This window comes from Micromesistius poutassou (assembly GCF_964030765.1).
Source record: "Micromesistius poutassou genome assembly, chromosome: 4".
In the NCBI taxonomy this organism is placed as follows: Eukaryota; Metazoa; Chordata; class Actinopteri; order Gadiformes; family Gadidae; genus Micromesistius; species Micromesistius poutassou.
Window position 1 is genome coordinate 14,915,898 of NC_140274.1, and position 22,634 is coordinate 14,938,531.

General features: G+C 46.0%; 2 protein-coding genes across 3 annotated transcripts; both read left to right on the forward strand.

The window, feature by feature from the left end:
- Positions 1-751: 751 nt before the first annotated feature.
- prdm10 (PR domain containing 10) lies at positions 752-13,457 on the forward strand. 2 transcript variants are annotated; one of them, XM_084467376.1, is made up of 22 exons: positions 752-868; positions 1,312-1,473; positions 1,628-1,681; positions 1,821-1,925; positions 2,248-2,419; positions 2,903-3,144; positions 3,351-3,551; positions 3,636-3,708; positions 4,039-4,156; positions 4,762-4,873; positions 5,095-5,397; positions 6,201-6,548; positions 7,304-7,459; positions 7,978-8,157; positions 8,649-8,759; positions 9,226-9,426; positions 9,941-10,081; positions 10,459-10,629; positions 10,976-11,113; positions 11,206-11,380; positions 11,681-11,778; positions 12,130-13,457. In XM_084467376.1, exons 1-22 carry the CDS (start codon positions 797-799, stop codon positions 12,346-12,348), a joined length of 3,552 nt encoding a protein of 1,183 aa, XP_084323502.1. In that variant the 5' UTR covers positions 752-796; the 3' UTR covers positions 12,349-13,457. The 2 variants fall into 2 exon arrangements, with proteins under 2 accessions (XP_084323502.1, XP_084323503.1); XM_084467377.1 differs by having other exon boundaries at positions 2,254-2,419.
- A 747-nt stretch (positions 13,458-14,204) lies between these two features.
- On the forward strand, positions 14,205-20,878 carry LOC311341536 (uncharacterized protein; the record flags this gene model as incomplete). The annotated part of the gene is given in 13 exon segments (XM_084466365.1): positions 14,205-14,221; positions 15,611-15,668; positions 15,670-15,753; positions 15,755-15,881; positions 16,171-16,222; positions 16,518-16,543; positions 16,546-16,647; positions 16,650-16,657; positions 17,940-18,052; positions 18,521-18,701; positions 19,351-19,434; positions 20,064-20,165; positions 20,546-20,878. Coding segments are annotated over 13 exon segments (1,287 nt in total).
- Between the last annotated feature and the right edge of the window lie 1,756 nt (positions 20,879-22,634).

Genomic DNA, 22,634 nt, shown 5'->3' on the forward strand with positions numbered 1-22,634 from the left:
CCGTGTCATAATTTGCCCGGGTTTCTGCAGCGCTTATTTTTGTGGTATGGTCCGATTGGGACTGCGAACCTGTGGGGTTAAAATAGGGGGGAATTAAATGTATTATTGGTTAAACGAACTCCTATACCTTCATAAGCTGATTCACTCGTAACCTTTCACTGTGTCTGATATACGGGCATACAGCAATATTTTGGCTCCGTTTGCCTACTCGTTCACGGCCAAACATTGGCTTTGAGTTTCGCTTACCCCCACTGCAATGCTCTTTTGACCATTCTGTGTATGAAGTTGCATGCAATTTGCCAAGAAAGTGTTCCTGGAGACGCCAAATTCACATTCGGCACCTACATATAAGGCTGTCAGAATCCCCAGGTTGTCTCAACCTAGTCCCGTTTCTTTATTGATCAACACAGCGTTCCATGCTCAACATATTACCTTCAGTGGAAAATAACGCTGCAGCTTTCATAAGCAACCCTGTTTGTATACCATACGGTTTTTGCCAAACATGATAAATCAACCCAATCGATCACATTGAGCCCTATTTTACTTTTGGCCACACATTGCCTGGTTTCTTATAATCAATGAACATTTGGCCCATTTATGTGGTCTACGTGTAGAGCATATGCAAGTTATTAAGATCCCAATACATGTATAGTCGATTGTCTTATGACACTGATTATGATCTGAGGCATATTTCCCAATCTTGTATGATCACTATTAAACTGTCTCATTTGTCGACATCCCTCTTCCAGGAGTGGCTTGATAGGTCAAGAGGTGCCAGGTAGGGCACCACGCTGCCATGGAAACGAAGCAAGAACCCTCGGCTGTGTGGAGCCAGGCCGGAGACGGTGACACAGGAAATGCAACCCAGGTGGGTCTGTGGGTGATACCCCAAGAATCTCATTTTATTTAAATTCAATTAAATTGTATTTTTCGGTAATGAACTTCCTCTGAATGGTCCGAGGTTACAGGTCATTAAGACATTTTCGAGATACAAGCAGACACAAGTGCATATTAAAAGCAGTCTAAAAGATCCAGTGGATGGGTTCACCTTATGTCTGTTAAAGGTCCACACAATGTACACGCTACAATGTGCAGGTTAAAACTGTAAAAATGGCTAAAATAACTGAGTGGAACTGGTAATCTATCCATCAAAGCACATTTGAGGTGCGAGCTGACTGTGTGTGTGTGTGTGTGTGTGTGTGTGTGTGTGTGTGTGTGTGTGTGTGTGTGTGTGTGTGTGTGTGTGTGTGTGTGTGTGTGTGTGTGTGTGTGTGTGTGTGTGTGTGTCCGTGCCCATGCCCCTGGTTGCAGGTGCACTTTGAGGGTGGGGCAGTGGCCCAGATCGTGTACAGCGGGGAGCAGCAGGACCGCGGCCAGCAGCAGGTGGTCTACACTGCAGACGGAGGGTCCTACACTTCTGTGGAGTCTGCAGAACACACACTGGTGTACATACACCCTGCAGACGGATCCCAGGTATGGTAATGTGTGTACGCATGCGCACTCACTCACTCACTCACTCACTCACTCACGGATCCCAGGAACAGTTATACACACGCAAACGCACATGATGACTTAAATATTATTGATATTATCACACATCTGCTTAAAACTCTTCTTCTTATTCCAGTTTGCAGATCAACCTCAAGTAGCGTACATCCAGCAGGATGGCACCACTCAACAGGTAGGGGTCCCTGAAGCTACCACCTACCACCTCTAAACGCCGGCGTCATAGAGACCTGCGGTGCACCTAAAGCCGCTGTTTGACGTAGAATGTAATTCAACCTTTAAAGACAGAAGCTGACTGTACTGTACCCTCGCAGGTCACGGTTCTGCTGCCCAGTGGACAGAACATGAACGCCGCTAACCTGCACGTCCTCAGCAACGTCGCGGATGACCCACAAGCCCTTCTGGAGCCTGTCTCCCAGGTAACGGAGGACCCCTTGGTCCATCACATGGTGCACTAGCATCAAGATGTGTGAATGTTAATCCGTTTATTATATGATCCATTCATACATTAATCAAAAAAAAATGGGTAGGTCAAAGAGCATGCCAGGGCATTGATATCTCAACTCTTTAAGATACTATGCAAAAATGAAACACTACAAGATAAGAGACTTATTCTAGGCAGGCTCACATTGCATGAGCTTCTTCTTGAGTTCGACACTTTGTTTTTTCGTTCATAAACTTACATTTTTTAAACATCTGTCAATAAAGTTGAAAAAAAATTGAATGCGTCATGGGTCCCAGGAGCAGCTGTCCAACTCCCTGTCGTCCATGACTGGGATGGCAGAGGCCCCCTCCAGTCCCCTGGGGGCCACAGACTCCACAGAGGACTCTGATGAAGAAGAGGACGACGAGGACTCTGACTTGGATGACTGGGAGCCCCGCCTGCCCATCACTTTCACCCCCCACAGCCTGTGTGAGTCCCCGCCTGCAGCCTCTGAGCGCTGGGCTCAGGGCTCGCCTCATCACCTCATGCTTTCTTTCGTGCTCGTTTCAAGTTGTTGTTGCTTTGGATAATTAATAATAATAGATAATGCTTTAGAAGTTTTGTTACACTACCGTTTTCATTTAAATGAAGTTGTTAAATGCTGTTTTAACTACAGCTTGAGATTTCACTTAAATAAACTTGGTTGGTTGAATATTATTAGAAAAATGAGTCCCATTAGAATATTGACAAAGTCCTCTGTCGCTATCAAAGTAAACAAGAGACGAGGGTTTGGAAGGATTAAAATGTAACCTAAATTAACAACAGCAGCAGTAAAACCAAACATAATGTTTGGGACAGTTGTATTTATAGAAAGTAATTATCACTACTGTAGACTCAGAATTCACCACCCACACCTAGTCTCTCTCTTTCACTCACTCACTCCCTCAATCTCACTCTCACGCTCTCTCTCAGGGTGCGAGGAGTGCAACTGCGCCCACCCATCCGCGTGTCCGAAGCACGGGGCCCTCCACCCCCTCCCCAACCGCCCGGTCATGTCCAAGGCCCGGGCCAGCCTGCCCCTGCTGCTCTACATGGACCGCTTCATGGGCGGGGTGTTCTCCAAGCGACGCATCCCCAAGCGCACTCAGTTTGGCCCTCTGGAGGGACCCCTGGTGCCCGAGAGCCAGCTACAAGACCACAACATTCACCTCAAGGTTGGCGAATGGGGCACTACTTACTATGATGTGGTTCAAAACCCCCCTATAGGCTGAAGGGAAATAATCAGTCCTCATCAGTCAAATGACCTGTCCATTCTTCTCCAAATAACCACTTACAACCCCCTTAATTAACTCACAACAGTGTTGACACTAGCCGTGCTAGCTCTGTCAATGATGGAAACCTCTGCGCTGTGTGTCCGCAGCTCTGCATGTTGGACTCGGACAAGGACGGGGAGAAGACGGACGAATCGTGGGTGGACCTGTCTGACGAGGACAGCTGTAATTGGATGATGTTTGTAAGGCCCGCCCAGAATCACCTGGAGCAGAACCTGGTGGCCTATCAGTATGGCTCTGAGATATTCTACACCACCATCAAGAACATCCAGCCAAAACAGGAGCTCAAGGTGGGCTCGGTGTTCCTGGAGGTCGTACCTCTAGTTGTAGTTGAAGGATGACAGGTAATAACTCAAACCCTGGGGTCATTGCAGGTGTGGTACGCCGCGTCGTATGCCCAGTTTGTGAACCAGAAGATCCACACCGTAACGGAGGAGGAGAGGAAAGGTGAGGGAGGCTGATGACTTGAAGGCAACAAGAGATCTAGGCAGTGAGCAGATGTGTGTGTGTGTGTGTGTGTGTGTGTGTGTGTGTGTGTGTGTGTGTGTGTGTGTGTGTGTGTGTGTGTGTGTGTGTGTGTGTGTGTGTGTGTGTGTGTGTGTGTGTGTGTGTGTGTGTCCCCGTCACCATCCGGACTCACAGACTTTGCACCCGCTCCCGACTGTTGTTTAGTCCTGTAGAAAATAAACAGACGTGAATTCAATCCAGCATAACCAACAAGAGTTTGGCCTCCTTTTTAATGTTGTGTCCTCACCTCCTGTCATGTTACCCCCCCAGTGTTGCGGGAACAGGAGAAGAACTGGCCGTGCTACGAGTGCAACCGGCGCTTCGTCAGCTCGGAGCAGCTGCAGCAGCACCTGAACATGCACGACGAGAAGCTGACCTCCGTCACCAGGTAACCTGTGGCTGCTCCGTCTGCCGAGGTTCTCCACGGTCGGGGAGCAGAGCTCGGCCTTCACCAGCCTGTGGATGTTGCTTGTTTTACCAGTGGAAACTGCAAAAAAAAGCGAACACTACAAAACAGTTGAGCATTAGTGATTGGATATTTGTGTGTTTTTAGTAGTTAGTGTGGTTGCTACTGCAAGCACATCTCTATCTCTGTGTATTTCAACTCTTTCAACTTTTTAAACTATTACGCGTTTTCTGCTTCCGCCTTCTCTGACACTTCAACTACTTGTTCAGACATCGTAACTTGTCAATTTTCAACGTTAACCTTCGTTCAAACCATTTTACAAATCAACACACTTGTATCTTCAATAATCTGAAAACCGAATTTCGATTACCTTTTATACTTTTCTCAGAATCACAGTTCCATCACAGGCTTCGTTTTCAGTTAAGCAGTGTTGCCAGATTGGGTGGTTTTTCCCGCCGAATTGGACTACTTTTTTACGATGTTCAGGCAGCGGTTGCCGCTAGCGTTGACGTTAGCGCTGACATTAGCCCTGATGTTAGCGGTGACGCTAGCACTGGAGTTAACGCCTCCACTCCTGCTTGCTTCAGATCCAGAGGTCGAGGGCGGGGCCGCGGCAGGAAGAGGTTCGGCACCGGTAGACGACCTGGTCGCCCACCCAAATTCATCCGCCTGGAACTGGACCCCCTGGTAGAGACATCGGTGAGAGAGAGAGAGAGAGAGAGAGAGAGAGAGAGAGAGAGAGAGAGAGAGAGAGAGAGAGAGAGAGAGAGAGAGAGAGAGAGAGAGAGAGAGAGAGAGAGAGAGAGAGAGAGAGAGAGAGAGAGAGAGAGAGAGAGAGAGAGAGAGAGAGAGAGAGAGAGAGGATTGCTTCTGTCTGGATAATAAATACTGGTAATAATATCATGTGTCATCTTCTGCAGCAGGAGATGATGGGGTTGACCAGCAAGCCCTCACTGGAGGACGGGCTGGATGGGGGCGATGGAGGGCAGAACGGCCTCAAGGTGGTGGAGCTCGAGACAGAGGTGGAGACAGGTTCAGAGACCACGGACCACCTGGGTCTCTCCACCGAGGAGCCTGGGATGGCGGACCCCCCCAGCCTGCCCGCCAGCCCAGACCTCCCCCCGGTAGTGGAGGAGAAGGAGGACCCTTCGCAGGGGGAGGGTGTGGCACCGGCCGATCCCCACCTGACCTCTCAGGACTTGCGGCGCGCCAAGCGAATACGGGTGAGCCTGCAGAAGCCGTGACTGTTTGTCTTCTGCAGTCAAGGATCAACTTCATTCAGCCTGAAAAGGAACTAGATGCCACCGCAACATTGACTCATTTAGCTGAGGCAATTCCAAAGCGACTTCCAAGCTAGGCTGAGAACAATCAAAGCGAACCAACATGGAGACACAGCACAGAGTCGACACTCATGACCGTTCTCACTCTCGACAGAGATAAACACACACACACACGACTGAGAGTTATAGAATTAGGGAATGCACAGCAACCATGAACAAATCAGACATCAGTTCGTAGCTCTCACTGTCGATAACATCATCGCCCACAATGGGATCATCAACACAGGTCCACACTGCTACTTAGGACCTGTTTTGGCTTCTGTGGATTTTTGCTAGCTTCGCTGTGCTTTACCAACAGTGTGTGTGTGTGTGTGTGTGTCTCTCTCTCATTGTGCGGCTGAAAGATTGACGTGCAGGTAGGTTGGTGGTGCTGTAGGAGGGAGTCGGGGTCAGAAGCTTGACGTTCTCCTCATTTCCTGTTCCTGTTCCTGTTTCCTGTTCTCATCCTTTAAGCCACCCCCTGCTCCTCCTCTTCCTCCTTCACAAAACATCTCCCCTTCCTCTGTGTCTTTGTGTGTCTGTCTGTCTGTGTGTCTCCTATGTTCCCATGTCCTATCCTATTCGACACAGCCAATGTGCCATCTTCTGACTCAACCGCGTCTTTAATCGCCAACGGTTTCCCTAAATTTCTCCCTTTTTTTCTTTCTTTCATTCTCTTCTCCCGCCCCCTTTCCCCCCCTACCCAGAATGCAGCCCTGCAGCACCTCTTCATCAGGAAGAGCTTCAGGCCCTTCAAGTGCACGCACTGCGGCAAGGCCTTCCGGGACAAGGACAAGCTGGAGCAGCACCTGCGGGTGCACGGGCGTGACGCCTATGCCTTCGCCTGCCACCTGTGTACCAAGAGCTTCCTGACGGACCCGGCGCTGGAGGACCACCTGGCGCTGCACATGGACAACCGCTCATACGCCTGCCTGCTGTGCCCCGACTCCTTCGAGAAGCTGGACCTCCTGAAGGAGCACGTGGGTGTGCACGCCGGGCCCGACGGCTGCTTCACCTGCCCCTCCTGCAAGAAGTGCTTCAGCGACTTCATCCAGGTGAGGGAGCCCAGCGGAGAGGCTGTAGAGAAGAGGCTCTAGGACGGCGCCGTTGATGTTTTTTGCGCCTCTAACTAGGGCTGTACAATTGATAGAGTATTGATTGCGATTTTGTTTTTTTGGGTCAAACGATCTCCACTATTCAACTCGAGTTGAAACAATACTTTTATTTTATTTATTTATTTATTTTTATTAAGTATATTTGTTTTATTCATTTAATGGTTTATAGAGATAGAACAGCTTGGTACAATTTTGTAAATTATTTTCAAATTGAACATTTTCTATTTGAACATTTTGTGTATTTTTTTAATGGGAAGTTCTCAGTTACAAAGTGTTTTTGGAAGAGAGAAATGCTGAATAATTGCATCATTTTTTCAAACTCAAAAATAATCGTTGGAATAATTGTGATTTAAATAATGTCCAAAATAATCCTAATTATGATTTTTTTTCCATAATCGAGCAGCCCTACCTCTACCTCCTCACACACGTTGTTTTAACTCCTATACACATTTGCTCATCATGCTACAAATCCTTAACATGTTCTTTTATGAGACCATTCCATAAGAAATGATCATTCATCAAATAGATCTATAGCTTCTCATTCAGAAATCTCCTATTCAATTGGATTATGAATGAAAGGCGATAACCTAAACCAAAGTTAAATTGTGGTGAGCACAGCTTTCAAAGCGACCCTGTTTGTGTGTCTTCAAAGTGTTTGTTTAACATGGACGCGGTCCTCTTCTTCCGTCCGCTAGGTGAAGAAACACATTCGCTGCTTCCACTCAGAGAAAATTTTTCAGTGTCCCGACTGCGACAAGGCCTTCTGCCGGCCGGACAAACTACGCCTGCACATGCTGAGACACTCAGACCGCAAGGACTTCCTCTGCTCCACCTGTGGAAAACAGTTCAAGGTGAGGGGATGTTGTGTGTGTGTGTGTGTGTGTGTGTGTGTGTGTGTGTGTGTGTGTGTGTGTGTGTGTGTGTGTGTGTGTGTGTGTGTGTGTGTGTGTGTGTGTGTGTGTGTGTGTGTGTGTGTGTGTGTGTGTCCTCCTGGGTCACTCGATTCATGCCGCCTTTTTAATAATTGTTGCACTTTAGATCCATGAATCAATCAATTCATGGAATTCATATAGCGTTTTTCAAGATAACCAAAACACTCTTGATAGTTCTTGACACTATTTCTTATTTTTATTCCAGAAATGTGCAGTATTTTGTATGTTGTTACTTATTACTTTCATCTCTCTCTTTAAAAAAAAAAAAAAGCTTTATCTCACTTGTCTCGTAATGTTATTTGTTTGTCTTGTTTGCATGGTTGGTGATGCCTGGCTATTAATGACAAACTAAACTTTCAACTTGGACCTCCCGCTAAACACTGTGGTCTCCTCCTCCTCCTCCTCCTCCTCCTCCTCTTCCGTGCGCCTCCCTCCAGAGGAAGGACAAGCTGCGGGAGCACATGCAGAGGATGCACAACCCCGACCGGGAGGCCAAGAAGGCGGACCGCGTGCACCGCTCCAAGGCCCTAAAGCTGAAGGTGCCCACGGCCGACCTGGACAGCTTCATGTTCAAGTGCCGTGTCTGCATGATGGGCTTCCGCAGGCGGGGGATGCTGGTGAGACCCTGATGATACACTGGAACGCGTGTTTAGCGGTTGGCAGTTTGTAATTTGCAGTTGGCGGCCATCTTGGGTTTAGCGATGTGACCTGTGAATAACCTAGGCTCTCTGCAGAAGAATGCAGTTAGCAGGTTCACATACAGTTTGGCTTACATATAGTTTGTGTTGGATGAAAACACAAGTTTTTACAGTTTCTAAAGCCCATTATCGATACTAGGCTTCTACTCCAAAGCACAGAGGATTATGAATCCCAATTTTTGTTTGCTAAAATATAAAAATGAGATCTCAAACCTGACATTTGATTTATCCATTTGAAAATGCTAATTATTCCATTTCAGTCCACAACAACAGATTTACAATGCATCATGGTTCTTTGAGTTAACCCTAGTGTGTAGATAGTCATGAAAAGGGTTATTTCAGTTTTTTAAATTAAATCTCCATACCAACGACATATCTGTGTGTGCCTAACTGTGCGCTTGGGGGTGCAGGTGAACCATCTGTCAAAGAGACACCCAGAGATGCGTATCGACGATGTTCCAGAGCTCACCCTGCCAATCATCAAGCCCAACAGGGACTACTTCTGCCAGTACTGCGACAAGGTGCGTCAGCCTCCTCGCTCTTATCCTCTGCAATGACAGCAACGTGCCATCTCTCTATTCACCACAGGCCTACCTGTTGTCTATTTTCCATGACCCCCATCCGGATATATCTTTCTTTTTATATTTACAAGGCAGACGTACTTGTATTTGTCTTTTCAGTTTGATTGTGCCAATGTTTTTTCAAGGAGCCAATGTTGATTAGCCTTCCTCTAAAATTACAAAAGCACCTGTATCCATGGATACAACCTACTTTCAGACTAAATGCTGCTACTTTCTGTTGTGGTTCGAAGGTTTTCTCTCAGCTTCTATTTCGAATTAGGAGAGCATATTAATATTTGTTAGCACCGTACTATTTCCTAGTACTAATATTTAGCTTTGTCTCGTTATGTTTTAAAATATTATGTTATGAGTCCTACAGCGGGCCAACCAAGCCTTGTGACAACATGGTCTCTCCATATCTCTGCAGGTGTATAAGAGCGCCAGCAAGAGGAAAGCCCACATCCTGAAGAACCACCCCGGCTCAGAGCTTCCCCCCAGCATCAGGAAGCTACGACCGGCGGCTCCGGGAGAGCCGGACCCCATGCTCAGCACCCACACCCAGCTGACCGGCACCATCGCCTCGGCCCCCGTCTGTTGCCCGCACTGCGCCAAGCAGTACAGCAGCAAGGTGAGCATTAGTGTTGGCCCCCTCGGCCCGAGCAAGATCTCGTCCGGTTTGGTCCAGTTCTGGTTTGTACCAGGCAGTGTGGGCTGGAATGGTCTGGAACCAGTTTGGCACTCTTGTGTATCAACCGACATACTGTGAAGGTAAACGCTAGAATCATAGCGTACACACGTCACCTGACGATACAAATGATTCTTGGTCTCTTTCAAATTTATTCTTTTAGTCTTTTAGTCTTTTTTTTCTCCATTTTTAGGTAATCCAGGATAAAATCCTTGTAGAATGTATTCTAGTACAGTGAAATTAAGTAGCAATCTTAACAAAGCATTCACACAAATCAAACAGCAATTAAAAATTGAAACAAAGTGTTCAAGCTATGCTTATAAAAAAAAGAATACATGTCTTTGCTGTAACATTTAAAAACGATAAGATATAAAACCATTAATTAAAATGATTGCAGCCGAGATTGTAGCCTAAATATGCCACTAAACCACGGTGTGATTGTGTGCTCTGCTCTCAGACCAAGATGGTGCAGCACATCCGGAAGAAACACCCAGAGTTCGGCCAGCTGACCATCCAGACCCCCCTGACCGCCACCGCCGTCATCAGCAGCACCCCCGCAGTCATCAACGCCGACGGGACCACCTCGGAGGCCGTGGCGGTGAGGGGCCTCAAGCTGTTGATTAGATCAAAGGCGTCAGGGGAAACCGGCTCACTGCTGGTTTCTCTTTCGTTACACCATATGGAGAGAAGTGGTACCTTCCTAAACACCCAGAGATGAGCTTAGTCACAGCCTGCATCTACAAAAATACATTTCTTGCCGAAATAAGTCGTTTTGTTGAAAGGTTTTAAAAAAGGAGCCAAAAATAAGCCAATAATAAATATTAGAATGAATGCAATTATATTAGACCTATTTAATGCCGTAGGTCCCTATCATCAGAATGTGAGTCTACGGTTTATTTACTCCAAAGGATGAGCTTACATCGCCCTCACTCGGGGAAGATTCAGGGGTTTGATTCAGAAATTCTCTGTGGGCAGACGACGGACCTGCTGACCCAGGCGATGACGGAGCTGTCCCAGACGCTGACCACAGACTACCGTACAGCCCAGGGGGACTACCAGAGGATCCAGTACATCCCTGTGGCCCAGGCCGGGGGCTCCCTGGCCCAGCCCCAGCACATCCAGCTCCAGGTGGTGCAGGTGGCGCCGGTAAGACATAGCGGGGTGAATCAAGCATTGGTTTGTGTGAAAATGGATGGAAGTGGATGGAAATGTTCCTAGTACTACCTGGGGTACTTGGGGCACTGTAGGAGATGGAGAGAAAGCAAAAACAACATGGACTCGTTAGGCCTTCTATGGCCATGGCATCCCTGTGTAGGTTTTTTAAGCATTACTTATTGAGAGGTTATGCTTAATGATCACTTATTTAAAAATGTTAATACCGCTAAATGGATTGAGTTATTAAGTCTATATTACTGTGACTATATCAGTCTGTATATAAAAATCCCTCACATTGTTTTCTGTTACTTGACAAAACGTTTTGTTTTTGGTACAGGCTTCTTCGCCGCACTCTCAGAACGCCACGGTGGACGTGAGCCAGATTCACGAGCAGCACGGCTACAGCCAGCACTCTATTCAGGTTCAGCAGATCCAGGTCTCCGAGCCGACCGGCACCTCCCAAAACACCAGCCAGGTAAACATCAGACCGATGGTGATCCCCATCCAGTTGAGCTATTGATTTGTGGACAACAAGCCAAACTCACCTATTCTCTCTCTCTCTGTCAGGTGACTGGCCAGCCTCTAAGCCCCGCCTCCTCCCAGCAGACGGGTCAGGAGATGAGTCCAGGTCAGCTGACCCCGGTCACCTTGACCCAGAGCCACGCTCTCCAGAGCCCCGCCACACAGCAAGGCACCGTGCAGCACGCATACATCCCCAGCAACTGGAACTATCGTGGTTACCGTAAGTACACCCCCAGTCTGCAGGCCGCAGTGTTTTTGTGTGTTTATTTATGGATTGTGTTATGTTTTTTGTGTTTTTTTTGTTATTTTGTTTGTTTGTGTGTGAGTGTTTCGTTGTTTACTTCATGCATGTGTTTGTTTTTGTGTGTTTCTGTGTGTTAACGTGTTTGTGTGTTATACACTTGTTTTCATGTGTTACTATTGTTGTGTTTTTACGTGTGTTTGTGTATTGATTTTGTGTTGCTTTTTATTGTATTGATTTTACGCATATTGATGTATGTTGTCGCTGGTTTTCCTGCAGCCTCTGAGATCCAGATGATGGCTCTTCCTCACGCCCAGTACGTCATTGCTGACACCAGCACCGCAGGCTCCACTGGCAACAGCAGCCAGGTTAAAACGGTGAGCCAAAGCATGTTTGGAATAGCACAAATCCACACAAAGCTTTTGAATATACAATTTATATTACGGGTGTTTTGTGCCTTTACGGACAAGGGTAGAAAGACAGGAAATTGGGAGGAAGTAGCACACAACAGCAGTCTTGAACCTGGGTCGCTGCAAGGAGTCAAATTGGACGAATGCATGGAAACATATAATCTTTGTAAAAACCTGTTGAAACCCATCTTCTCCTGGGCGTTTTTCGGTGATAATCTTAAAGAAACACAAACCTTTATATATACAGTATTATTGTAAATATATTACTGAAATGCATTATATTTGTGTGTGTTTCTCTGTGTGTCTCCGTTGCTCCAGACCCACTACGTGATCTCAGACGGCCAGTCGGACCTGGAGACCAAGCAGGTTTCCGGGTCCCAGACGCCCCCACCGGAACAATCAGACCAGCCCACCGAGCAGCAGCAGCAGCAGCAGCAGCAGCAGCAGCCGGCCAATCAGCAACCCACCACGCAGTACATCATCACCACCACAACCAATGGCAGCGGCACCAGTGAAGTCCACATCACCAAGCCCTGAGCTCTGAGCTCACCAGTAGCATAGCAGTTGTTGTTTTGGGGCAGTCCCACGGACTGATACTGCATGCAGCCTGTACGCGCGCGCGCACACACACACACACACACACACACACACACACACACACACACACACACACACACACACACACACACACACACACACACACACACACACACACACACACACACACACACACACACACACACACACACACACACACTCAAAGAACTTGACGCACACACTGGTACCACACCGGTGCAACCACACAGACCTGGGGGTGTTTTTAAGGGGATAAAACCAATGACCAGTTTTATGTGTCAGTTACCTGTCCCAGAATCGTGATTTATTTGCAAGTTAGCGAAGCCTTTTCGTTAACATTGATTTTGTTTGTGGGGACCTTTATTTTAAAAGGCAGTTGCAACATACATAGACATGAATGAATGAAGGAATTATTTTAAAGTTTTACTCTGCCTCCTACACTACTGAGTACTGGGGAAAGTTGGGACTGCGTTACTCGCCTAATAACTAATTACTTTTTGGAAAATACATTTGATAATTTTTCCAAGAAATTGTGAAAAGGTGGGGAACGAAGATGTGGCAATTATTTTTCTTTGGTCCACTTTCAAAGGTCATTTCAAAGATGGTAGCTGTTGTGAAGGCGACTACTAAATGGTTCCTTGGGTATTATGGTGTTGACTGCCTTATTGCACAACCCCTTCGCACATATACAACAGAAAAACTGAAGCTATAATGCTTTGAAGAGAGGAAAAGTAGGAGCAGAACAAGTAGTCAGGTACGTCATGCTCAAGACGACTTGTCTCCAATACGGGTCTCATGTGTAATTATTCAGACATTTTGGTTTGCAATCTCATTATATTTTCCACTTCTGTTGCTTGTGAGAATATTTTTCTTCAGTTTCCATTAAAATAGGACTAGTTTATGAGTTTGGTTTTACTTCGTGTTGGTTGAAATAAGTGATTGTTTTTTGTTTACATGATTAATTGGTGTTTTTGAGTACATTTTTGTGATCTACAAGGCCAGAGATCATTTTGTTGTGATGAAAAATGGCAGCAAATTAAAGTTGTACTCCTCTCTCCGACCCCACAACGACATTGTCTGGTACAAAGTGACAAAGTGAAAAAAATACTTTCTCAAATCTTTCATTTTTGTTTTATGTTGAATTTGAAGAAAACCAGAAAGAAAGAGTGGAAGAGTTCTTAAGAGGGTTGAAATATAAAAGATTTCCGCTGGTTTCATTAAATTGATGACTTTCAGGTAATCAAAAACTACTTAGAATTGTGACTTATTTTCCAAATATTTCTGCAGTTTTATGTTGGTATAATTTTGCAGTATGTGTGACGTGTGCTTACAGTGCATACGTTCATATGAATCTGACATACAGTTCTTATGAAGGGAGGAGAATCACCTGTGTTTAATTGTATATAATTTAAATAATTGGGTATCTGAATCACCACCAATTGTTGCTTCAATCTGCTGGATATACAACCACCACAGCAACTAATACACATTTTAATCCACTTGTATTCAAAGTAGCTCAAAGTTGTGACTGTAAAAGCATTCACGTCGCCCAATCACAATGTCGTTTTCCATAAACATCTTGAATAGAGTCGGGTATTAAACCAGGGTCTCCCAGTGTTAGGCCTCAGTAGAGGGTTTAGAAGTCAGGGTTCGACTGGCTTAGTCTAGCCTACTACAGTAGTAGTAGATGATAGCTGCAAGAAGCTTAACCTTGAGTAGGTGTGAACGCGGCTGAATGCTTCTACGTGAATAGTAATTAAGTTCCTTAGTATCAGGGAGGGTGGAGCTGGCTGAGGCCCAGCCTTGGTTCTCAAACAATGGTGCCCAGCAACTCGTAAATTACCACTCAGATGGAATGTAGGTAAAGAAGACAAATCAATGAATCACCCCAGGGGAACCAGTCGGACAGGGTAGCCACGTTGGACAGGCTAGCTGCCCACAGATCCAGCAGCAGAAGCTCCACCACACCAACAAACTCGGTTGAACGCGGATCTATGTACTGCTAGGATGGCGTTGACAGGCCCTTAATTGATCAGGATAAATTAATAGAAACGCCTGTGTGTCGTGGACTGCGATCTGTCGGCATTGCCAGGGTAACTGGATGGAGAGGCGGTGGGATGAGGTAAAGAAGGCAACAAGAGATCTAGGCAGTGAGCAGATGTGTGTGTGTGTGTGTGTGTGTGTTGTGTGTGGTGTGTGTGTGTGTGTGTGTGTGTGTGTGTGTGTGTGTGTGTGTGTGTGTTGTGTGTGTGTGTGTGTGTGTGTGTGTGTGTGTGTGTGTTTGCGCGTCAGTCAAAGCTATCTTGCACCGTCTGGTGAGACGCTTGAGTGACAGCTGTCTTGTCTCCTCAGGCGAACTGGCTGTCTGGGAGAGAGAGAGAGAGAGAGAGTGTGTGTGTGTGTGTGTGTGTGTGTGTGTGTGTGTGTGTGTGTGTGTGGGGGGGGGGGATCACAAGCATTCTGCATTGCTTCATATTGTTTGTTTCTAACTTTCGGTTCGACTTTCGGTTTGCTATTGCAATACCATGACTATAACTTGGGATGCTATGCAATTTTTTCTTTTCCTGTTAATTAATATCTCCCTTGTGTGTGAGTGAGACTTGTGCTTGCTGCTGGTGTGGCCATGCGACTCATTAAAGTGACACTGTAAAAATCTGGAATAAAGGATTGTGTACATAAAACACACATAACCTAATACTGTGGTTATTTCTCGTTCTGCTTTCAATAAACAATGAGTGGTTTGTTTACTCGAGAGATAGGTGGTTCTTTGGTCAAGTAGGACACATTTCTCAAAGCAGTTGACTGTTTGTTTACTTAATGGGCGTAGAGCAAATGGCAGTGTTTCAGAAGTCACACATTACCAGCCAGCAAGGTAAAATTATTGCAGTTGAAATAACCTTATACAACAAAAATTGGGCTGGTATATTTGAATGCCGGTTTTATAGTATTTCTCTCCTTTCACTTGTTTTCAATTGAACATAATACAACTCATCACATTAGGAACAGCATAGCATCAGACATACACTTAAGACTACTTTGCTTCCCTTGAGTAAGCCTGATGCAGTGTAGTGATCTCTCTCTCTCTCTCTCCTCTCTCTCTCTCTCTCTCTCATCTCTCTCTCTCCTCTCCAGCTCTCTCTCTCTCTCTCTCTCTCTCTCTCTCTCTCTCTCTCTTCTCTCTCTCTCTCTCTCTCGCTCTCTCTCTCTCTCTCAACATTCTCAGTGTAAATCAACCTGAAGAGCCACCTGATCGCGCCTCCTGGCTCCTGATCTGGAGGGAAGGGCTGTCCATCGCGGCGAAGCTGGTACACTGTAGCACTAGCGTGTGCGATGTGGTCTTTCTGCCAGGTGGAGGCGCCATTGCACCCCTTCTCTCGGACTGGCCGAACTGGCGTGGAGGATGCTGTGGTCCGGGGGCCTTTTAGCAGGGCTGGGAGCTTGTGCCATGCTCTTGAGGAAGAAGCACTGCCCCTGGGCGCAGAGGAAGGCAGTGAGTGCGCGGCCACACGCCTTCCCGCTCTCTAAATAAAACGTCTTCTATAAAACTGTCCCGTAAATCATACACTTTAACAAGCATGTTCCTTATTTGACCTTTTTGTCTGTATACTTCTTTTAATGATCACTTGTTCAGCCTTGTTTGTATCCATCCGCCCATTATTACATCCGATGCTTCTAACAGTTACTTATTACAGTTCATATTTTCTAAATCAAGTTTGTTTATGGATTATAAGCCCTTCGATTATAAAATGTTGATAATACTTTCTTCTGCTTCTGGGCCTTAAGATGGTGCTTCGCTCAGAGTGATGGCAGATCAGAAAAACACCAAATTTTCGTGGTGAGGCAACTTTAAAACATAACTAGCCATATTATTTAAACGATTCAACTTAGGACCATTCTTTTAAACAAAGGATCACTTTCTATTCCTGAACGGCAATAGTAGGCCCTATTATATATTTGTTTAGCATAGGCCTATTAGTAAATACGTGTATTCAAGCATTTGAATTGTGTACCTGTAATATGTTGTTAAAGAAAAGGGTCCATACAGGCCATAGAAGCCATGATAATGATAATTTGCGGGTGGGACAGTTTAACGAGCGGTGTATACCCATGGGGTGTCCTTACTCACCCAGGGTCTCGGAGGAGCCATCCCTGCCAGGCGAGGGGTCTCCCTGTCCCGGGCCCTGACAGACAGCCTGCTGCTCTGTGTTCTCCAGGAGCCCCTCTCCCACCCCACCCTGCCCCACATAGAGGCTCTCCTGGCCAGCTCAAGGTTACGACAGACCCCCCCCCCCCCCCCACCAAAAAACTTCTTTCTTCTAATCATAGCATGTGATGCTATCAGGCCTCTCTTGCAAAAGAGGTGCCAAAGCTCATTTAGAATTCCTTTATAAGTAAAGTTTGAATAAATAAATAAATCCATGAGTAGCCTTATCTTCTCTGCTTAGTTCCATCACTCCAAATTATATGCAACTCAGATGATATTATTGATTTTAAACTCATTACTCCTTTTCCTTGCTCTTGTCGTTTCCCCTTGGTGTGCATGTTGTAATGCTGTTTTCTGGCGCGAAAAGTCCCAGCTACTGCAGAGTTTGCTTTGGTTTGATTCACTGTCACGTACCGCACACACACTTCAATGCACAGTGCACGGTGTGTTAGCCTGGGGTGACAGACACACACTGATATTCTGTCAGATACTCTAATCCCCAGACCAGAAGACACTGAGGAAGTGGAGTCTCTCTCTCTCTCTCTCTCTCTCTCTCTCTCTCTCTCTCTCTCTCTCTCTCTCTCTCTCTCTCTCTCTTTCCTGTTAGAAAGTCGTGTTTGAGTCCCTTTACACTTTCTTCTCTGTCAATCTGTGTTGGTTCTCGTTGATGTCACCTTAAAAACAACTTCTATGCTTTCAAATCTAGAAGTAACTTTTTAAATCTTTCGCTCACTTTTGTTTACCAAATAAATGTTTGCTTTATTTTTTTAGATGATTAAATTCCCAGCTGAGAAGCAAATGCTGGAGAACCCTTGAAGTATTCAATCCTCAAGCCACCTCGCCAGTAACAAGAGCTCTGACTTCATATTTACTATTTACTCACCGAGAAGACACTACTATTTATTTTTAATCCATGTCATTAATGATCAGGTAGACGTTAGGCATCCTTATCCTACTGGATGTTCTCCACTAGTGACCCATCAACATGGGGACTGCTGTGTTAGTTAGTCATAGCACTGCTCTCCACTATCTCTTGATAAAATATTTATTATTTAACTTTGCCTTTATTTTCTCACTTTCTAAAATGCATTTCTTTTAACTCTGCCTTTCTAAAATGTTTTTTAAACTTTGCCTTTATTTTTCTATCTATTTTACTTTTTACTTAACTATTGTTTTCTTTTATTGTATGACAATGTTTATATGTGAAGCACTCTGAGTCTGCCTTGTGTATGAAAAGTGCTATATAAATAAAAGTTGCCTTGCCTTGCCTTGCCTTGATCTTTGAGACCTTTAACAGGTTCCTCTTCCTCCTCCTCCTCCTCCTCCTCCTCCTCCTCTCTCCCTACAGAGGGTTTCCTGGACCCTTCAGGGGGCTGAAGGTCTCTCGGGGGCCGGGTCGGACCATGAGGCCCCCGCGCTGGTAGAGAGAGTGAAGGCCCTCAACACATACCTGCAGCGGAGGTGAGGTTCCACCACCAACACGGCTATCAGAAGAATGAGAAGAAAGTTACGGTGTCGTGTTCGAGGGAGGAGGATAGTCTATGGGTTATAGAGGGTTTGACCCAGCGGAACCGCTCTGTGTTCGAACCCCAATGTCCGCATTCTAGTCATCCTCGAGCAAGATGCCCTAAACCCCTGATCTGCTCATTAACGACTTGCAACTGAATTTAATTTGCTCAGCGGCTTTTGATAAAAGCGACTGACTAAATATTAATAGTAAACAGAGAAGGTTATGTTCAGTGAAGGCTTGGCTCTCGTCAAGGTCAGTGTATGGATCTTGGGGAAAACACTGTATCATGGGAATAACCCCAGGAACCGTCTGCTCGCACACACACACACACACACACACACCCACTCCCCCCCCCCCCCACACACACACACACACACACACACACACACTTTCCCCACCCCCATCTTGGTTTCGGACAGGACAAGGACGCTTGGCGGTCTGGTACGGGCGCAGGGGGAGTTTGAGGCGGACGTGGAGGGCCTGCTGGGGGGTCTGGGGCTCCTCTGGACCCAGCTGGTGGAGCTCCACACCAGGGTCACACTCACCAAGGACTGGAGCCAGGGCCAGGGGGATCTGGCCAGCACCAAGGCTGAGGCAGAGGTACGCATCAGGGACCTTGGAACGGGGGGGGGGGGGGGGGTGGCGGCGTTTGAAATCTCTGTTGAGTTCTGTTGAAAGATTGTGTTGGTTTATTACAGGGTCAGAAAACATACTGTCATGGCTTTATTTCTGCTTGGACTGAGCTAACTGATTCCATTAGTCCACTATAACTTCCTGGGAGGTATTTAACTGGTTAACCTAAGAAGCTAAAACGTTTTCCACCTTTGAATAATGATTTAGACTTTCTCCCTTTGGTAACGCAACAAAGTAAGAGACCGATTGTGTATTTGTCGTGGTCTTTTCCGATTGTCCTTGCTTTAACTGGCCTAACCAGTCCTAATTAGTCAGAATTATTTAATTGCGTTCACCTTTTTTCCTCTGTCAGTGTTCAGATGTGAATGTGTTGTCCTACAGCCCGCGTTCCCTGCTGCTGTCTTGTTTGTGTTCGTTCTACTAAAACCTTTTCTAAATACTTTCAAATTCCTCCACAATAATAGTAAGAGTATCTGGTTGAGTTTGTAAACTCAAACAAACATGTATTATATTGGTGGTTTTGGTGGTTCTCAGTCTCACTCTGACCTATAAATCTGTTTGGACAGAAGGTCCACCAAGCTAACTGAATACATGTTTGTATTTGTGTGTGAGACAGTTTGTTTCCAGGATGGTGGGTCAGTACCGGACCAGACTTCAGCTCTGTCAGGACCACCAGAGGGACACCACTCAGTTGCTGCAGGTAGATTCCATACCCCGAACAAACTCGAAAAAACACCAGAATGTTCCTGATTCCTTTAGTTGCTCTACCACTCTGTTCAGTTGTGCTGCTGAAACTGGGTCATGTAGCATTTGGAGTTTATTGTAACTGCTCTATGGTGTTTAGCCGCCCTTGTAAATTGCTTTGGATTAAAGCGTCTGATAAATGACTCAATGTAAAATACCCTCCCTGATTTCCCCCGTATGTCCTTGTTTCTTAACATTCAGTATATAACCAGGGTCAGATGAACATATTGAGTCAAGATAAGATTACACTATTAATCCCTGAAGGGAAATTCCAGCAGGAGGCCTTCAAATAAGAAGGGCATTCAAGTGAGTGAAGTTGGCCCCATGGTTAAGAAAGGTTATGTCTCAAAAAGCTATTAGAACTGTTAAAATTGTATTCAATGAAAAATACTGTATATACAAAGATACATATTATATATACACATATGGCTGCTTTGATCCAATGTCTGACAGTGAATGCATATATTATTAGGATTGGGTGGTCCCACTCGCATTGCCATGCATTCCCAGTCCCAGGTCATCAAGACAGGACCCCATTGTTATCATCATAATATGATAGTTGTTGAGGTACTGTCTGTGTGATAGGAGCTTACCTGGACTCACAAAAACCTGAGCACTCACGTTTGCGACTGCTGTAGCAACGAGTCAGTCTGGATGGAGCTGTTGCTACAGTCCAACATCGAGCAGGTACACACACACACATAACCACATGCCACAAACACACACAGTTCCAAGTGGTACTGAAATACTCAGTCTCTCTAGTAATCTCACTTTTTGCCTCTTTTTATTACTCTACCTACATTTTCCTTTTTTTCTATATATCTCTGCCTGCTGGTCGTCCTATCTCACTCTTTCTCTCCTTCTGTTGCTTGCCCTTTTCTTTTCTATTTCTTCTTTTGCCCTCTCCCCATCGCTCTGGTCTCTCCCTCTCTATCCCCATCTCTCTTTTCTCCCCCCATCTCTCTCTCTCTCTTCTCTCCATCCTCCCCTCTCCCACCTATCCTACGTCTCCCTCCCCCCTCCCTATGTCTCTCTCCCCCCTCCCTATGTCTCTCTCCCCCCTTCAGTTTGACAAGGTCCAGGAGAGCTTCCTGTCCCTGGACCAGCAGACCTCTACCTTCCAGGCCCACCTGGATGGGTTGGAGCGGGGGGCTCCTGACGGACAAGCCACTGGTCCCCCAACCTGTTCCTCCTCCTCCTCCGCCTCCAGTGATGCCAGTCGGATTGGCCCCCGCCACGGTCAGCCTGCCCCTGCCTCCCACACTGTCTCCTCATTGGACGAATCCAACCAGGCTGTCCCCTCCTTGCAAGAAGATGTTGCCCAGACCCTCTGTGGGAGGTCAGCCCTTCAGTTCTCCTTCGCCTTTGGACGCCTTCGTAAATCTGGAAAGAAGAAATGATTCTTGTTTAGTATTATTTAAAAATGTTGCACTACGGCTTGCGTCAGAGTTACTTATATGCGTATAGCATTTTCAAATGTTGATCATTTGACTTTTGCTGTTTACTTGTATTGCATGTATTTATTCATAACTTTTCAATGTTTTATTTTTTAATACATGATTGTTATGATGTTATGTCTTCAAATTCATCTCTTTTTGCTAAACACATTATGTTGTACTGCTACTTATTTCCTTGGAGTAGCCTGGTTTATTACACACTGGATGTCCTCAGAGAATGATTCAACTCTTGAAACACAAGGGGGCATCACACGACCAGAGATCCATGCAGTCACCTGCTCAACTATCACCAAAAAGACACTTCTCATTCAATACATCTAGACGTTTTCCTTCATTTAGTTTCATAAGGAGATAGCAAGGTTGTCTGGCTGTTCACCATATGCTCTATAAACACGTTCCCGCACATGATTTAACCATTTTCTGCCAAAGGCCTTTTCTTCCATTAACTATGTCCAAGTTTTATGTAGGGTCATCTCATATTTTCCCGGTATGAGACTAATTCAATGAGAAATGTTTTCTAGACTTGAAGCGCACGATGAAAAGTGTATATGCAATTTTGTCCCCCTTGGTCTTTCATTTGCTGCTTGCTTTGAACCCTGATCCAGTGTGACGCAGCTACTTTAGCAGTTAGCTGCAAGCTAAATGGATTCCTATATGTCCATGATTTTAATAAAAAGGCCCCAACGTCCGAAAGCCTGGAGGGGGAAAAACATAGAAGTTTTAAGCAATACCAGACATTTCCTCGCTCCCCCTCCACCTCTTCCCCAGTCCTGTCTCCCTTTATCAGAGGCAGTGGACGACATGATTTGAGAGGTTCAAAGCAGGGATTTAAGGTTGGAGGAAAGCGAGTGGGGGGGTGGGGTGGGGTGGGGTGGGGGGGGGGGGGGGGGGGGGGAATGTCGATGGGTGGGGTTAAAGGTCATCACTGGAAGCCATTCTGTTATTACTAAAAATGGAGCGGGCCTCCGGACCTTTCTGGAACACATGGATGTGCCTTTGATCCGAATTCTGTCTCCTGCAGCACTGCCTCCGAAAGATGCAAAAGTTAAGGCAACTTCTGGACTCCATTTTGGACTCTCTCTCTCTCCCTCTTTTAAACAAAAATGAAAGCTGAGCTATGCTAGCCAGAGGCCTTGCTTGACAGGGCTGATGTCTTGCCCCGGGCATTAGCCTTGAGATCTGACACTGTCTCTTCCACCCACATGATTGGCTGGCATCAGAGGGTCAGAGATGGAAGGAGGGGCACCTGACCCCTGGGGGGGTCCAGGGTGGACTAGAATTTGGCTTTCAAGTGTCACAACACACACACACACACACACACACATGCGCACACACACACACACACACACACACACACACACACACACACACACACACACACACACACACACACACACACACTCTCTACTCCACACAGCCTTCAGGTTTAAAGGCAGTAGGAGGGGGGTGTTACCAGCTTAGTCTGTCTGTTGTTTCATTTGAAGTCATGAATATGAAATCTGAATCGATAATGACTTCTCTGAAAGAAGTGGCAGGCCGCAACAATAGCAGCGCATTGTCAATGTTCGTCTGTCGGTCTGAATAAATAATAGCATGCAAAAAGCAGACGTGAAATGACTTATCAAGTGTTTTTCAGAACATCTGTCATGCCTTTTAGAAGGCTTTTTAAAAACAAATATATTTTAAAATGCCCCGTGGT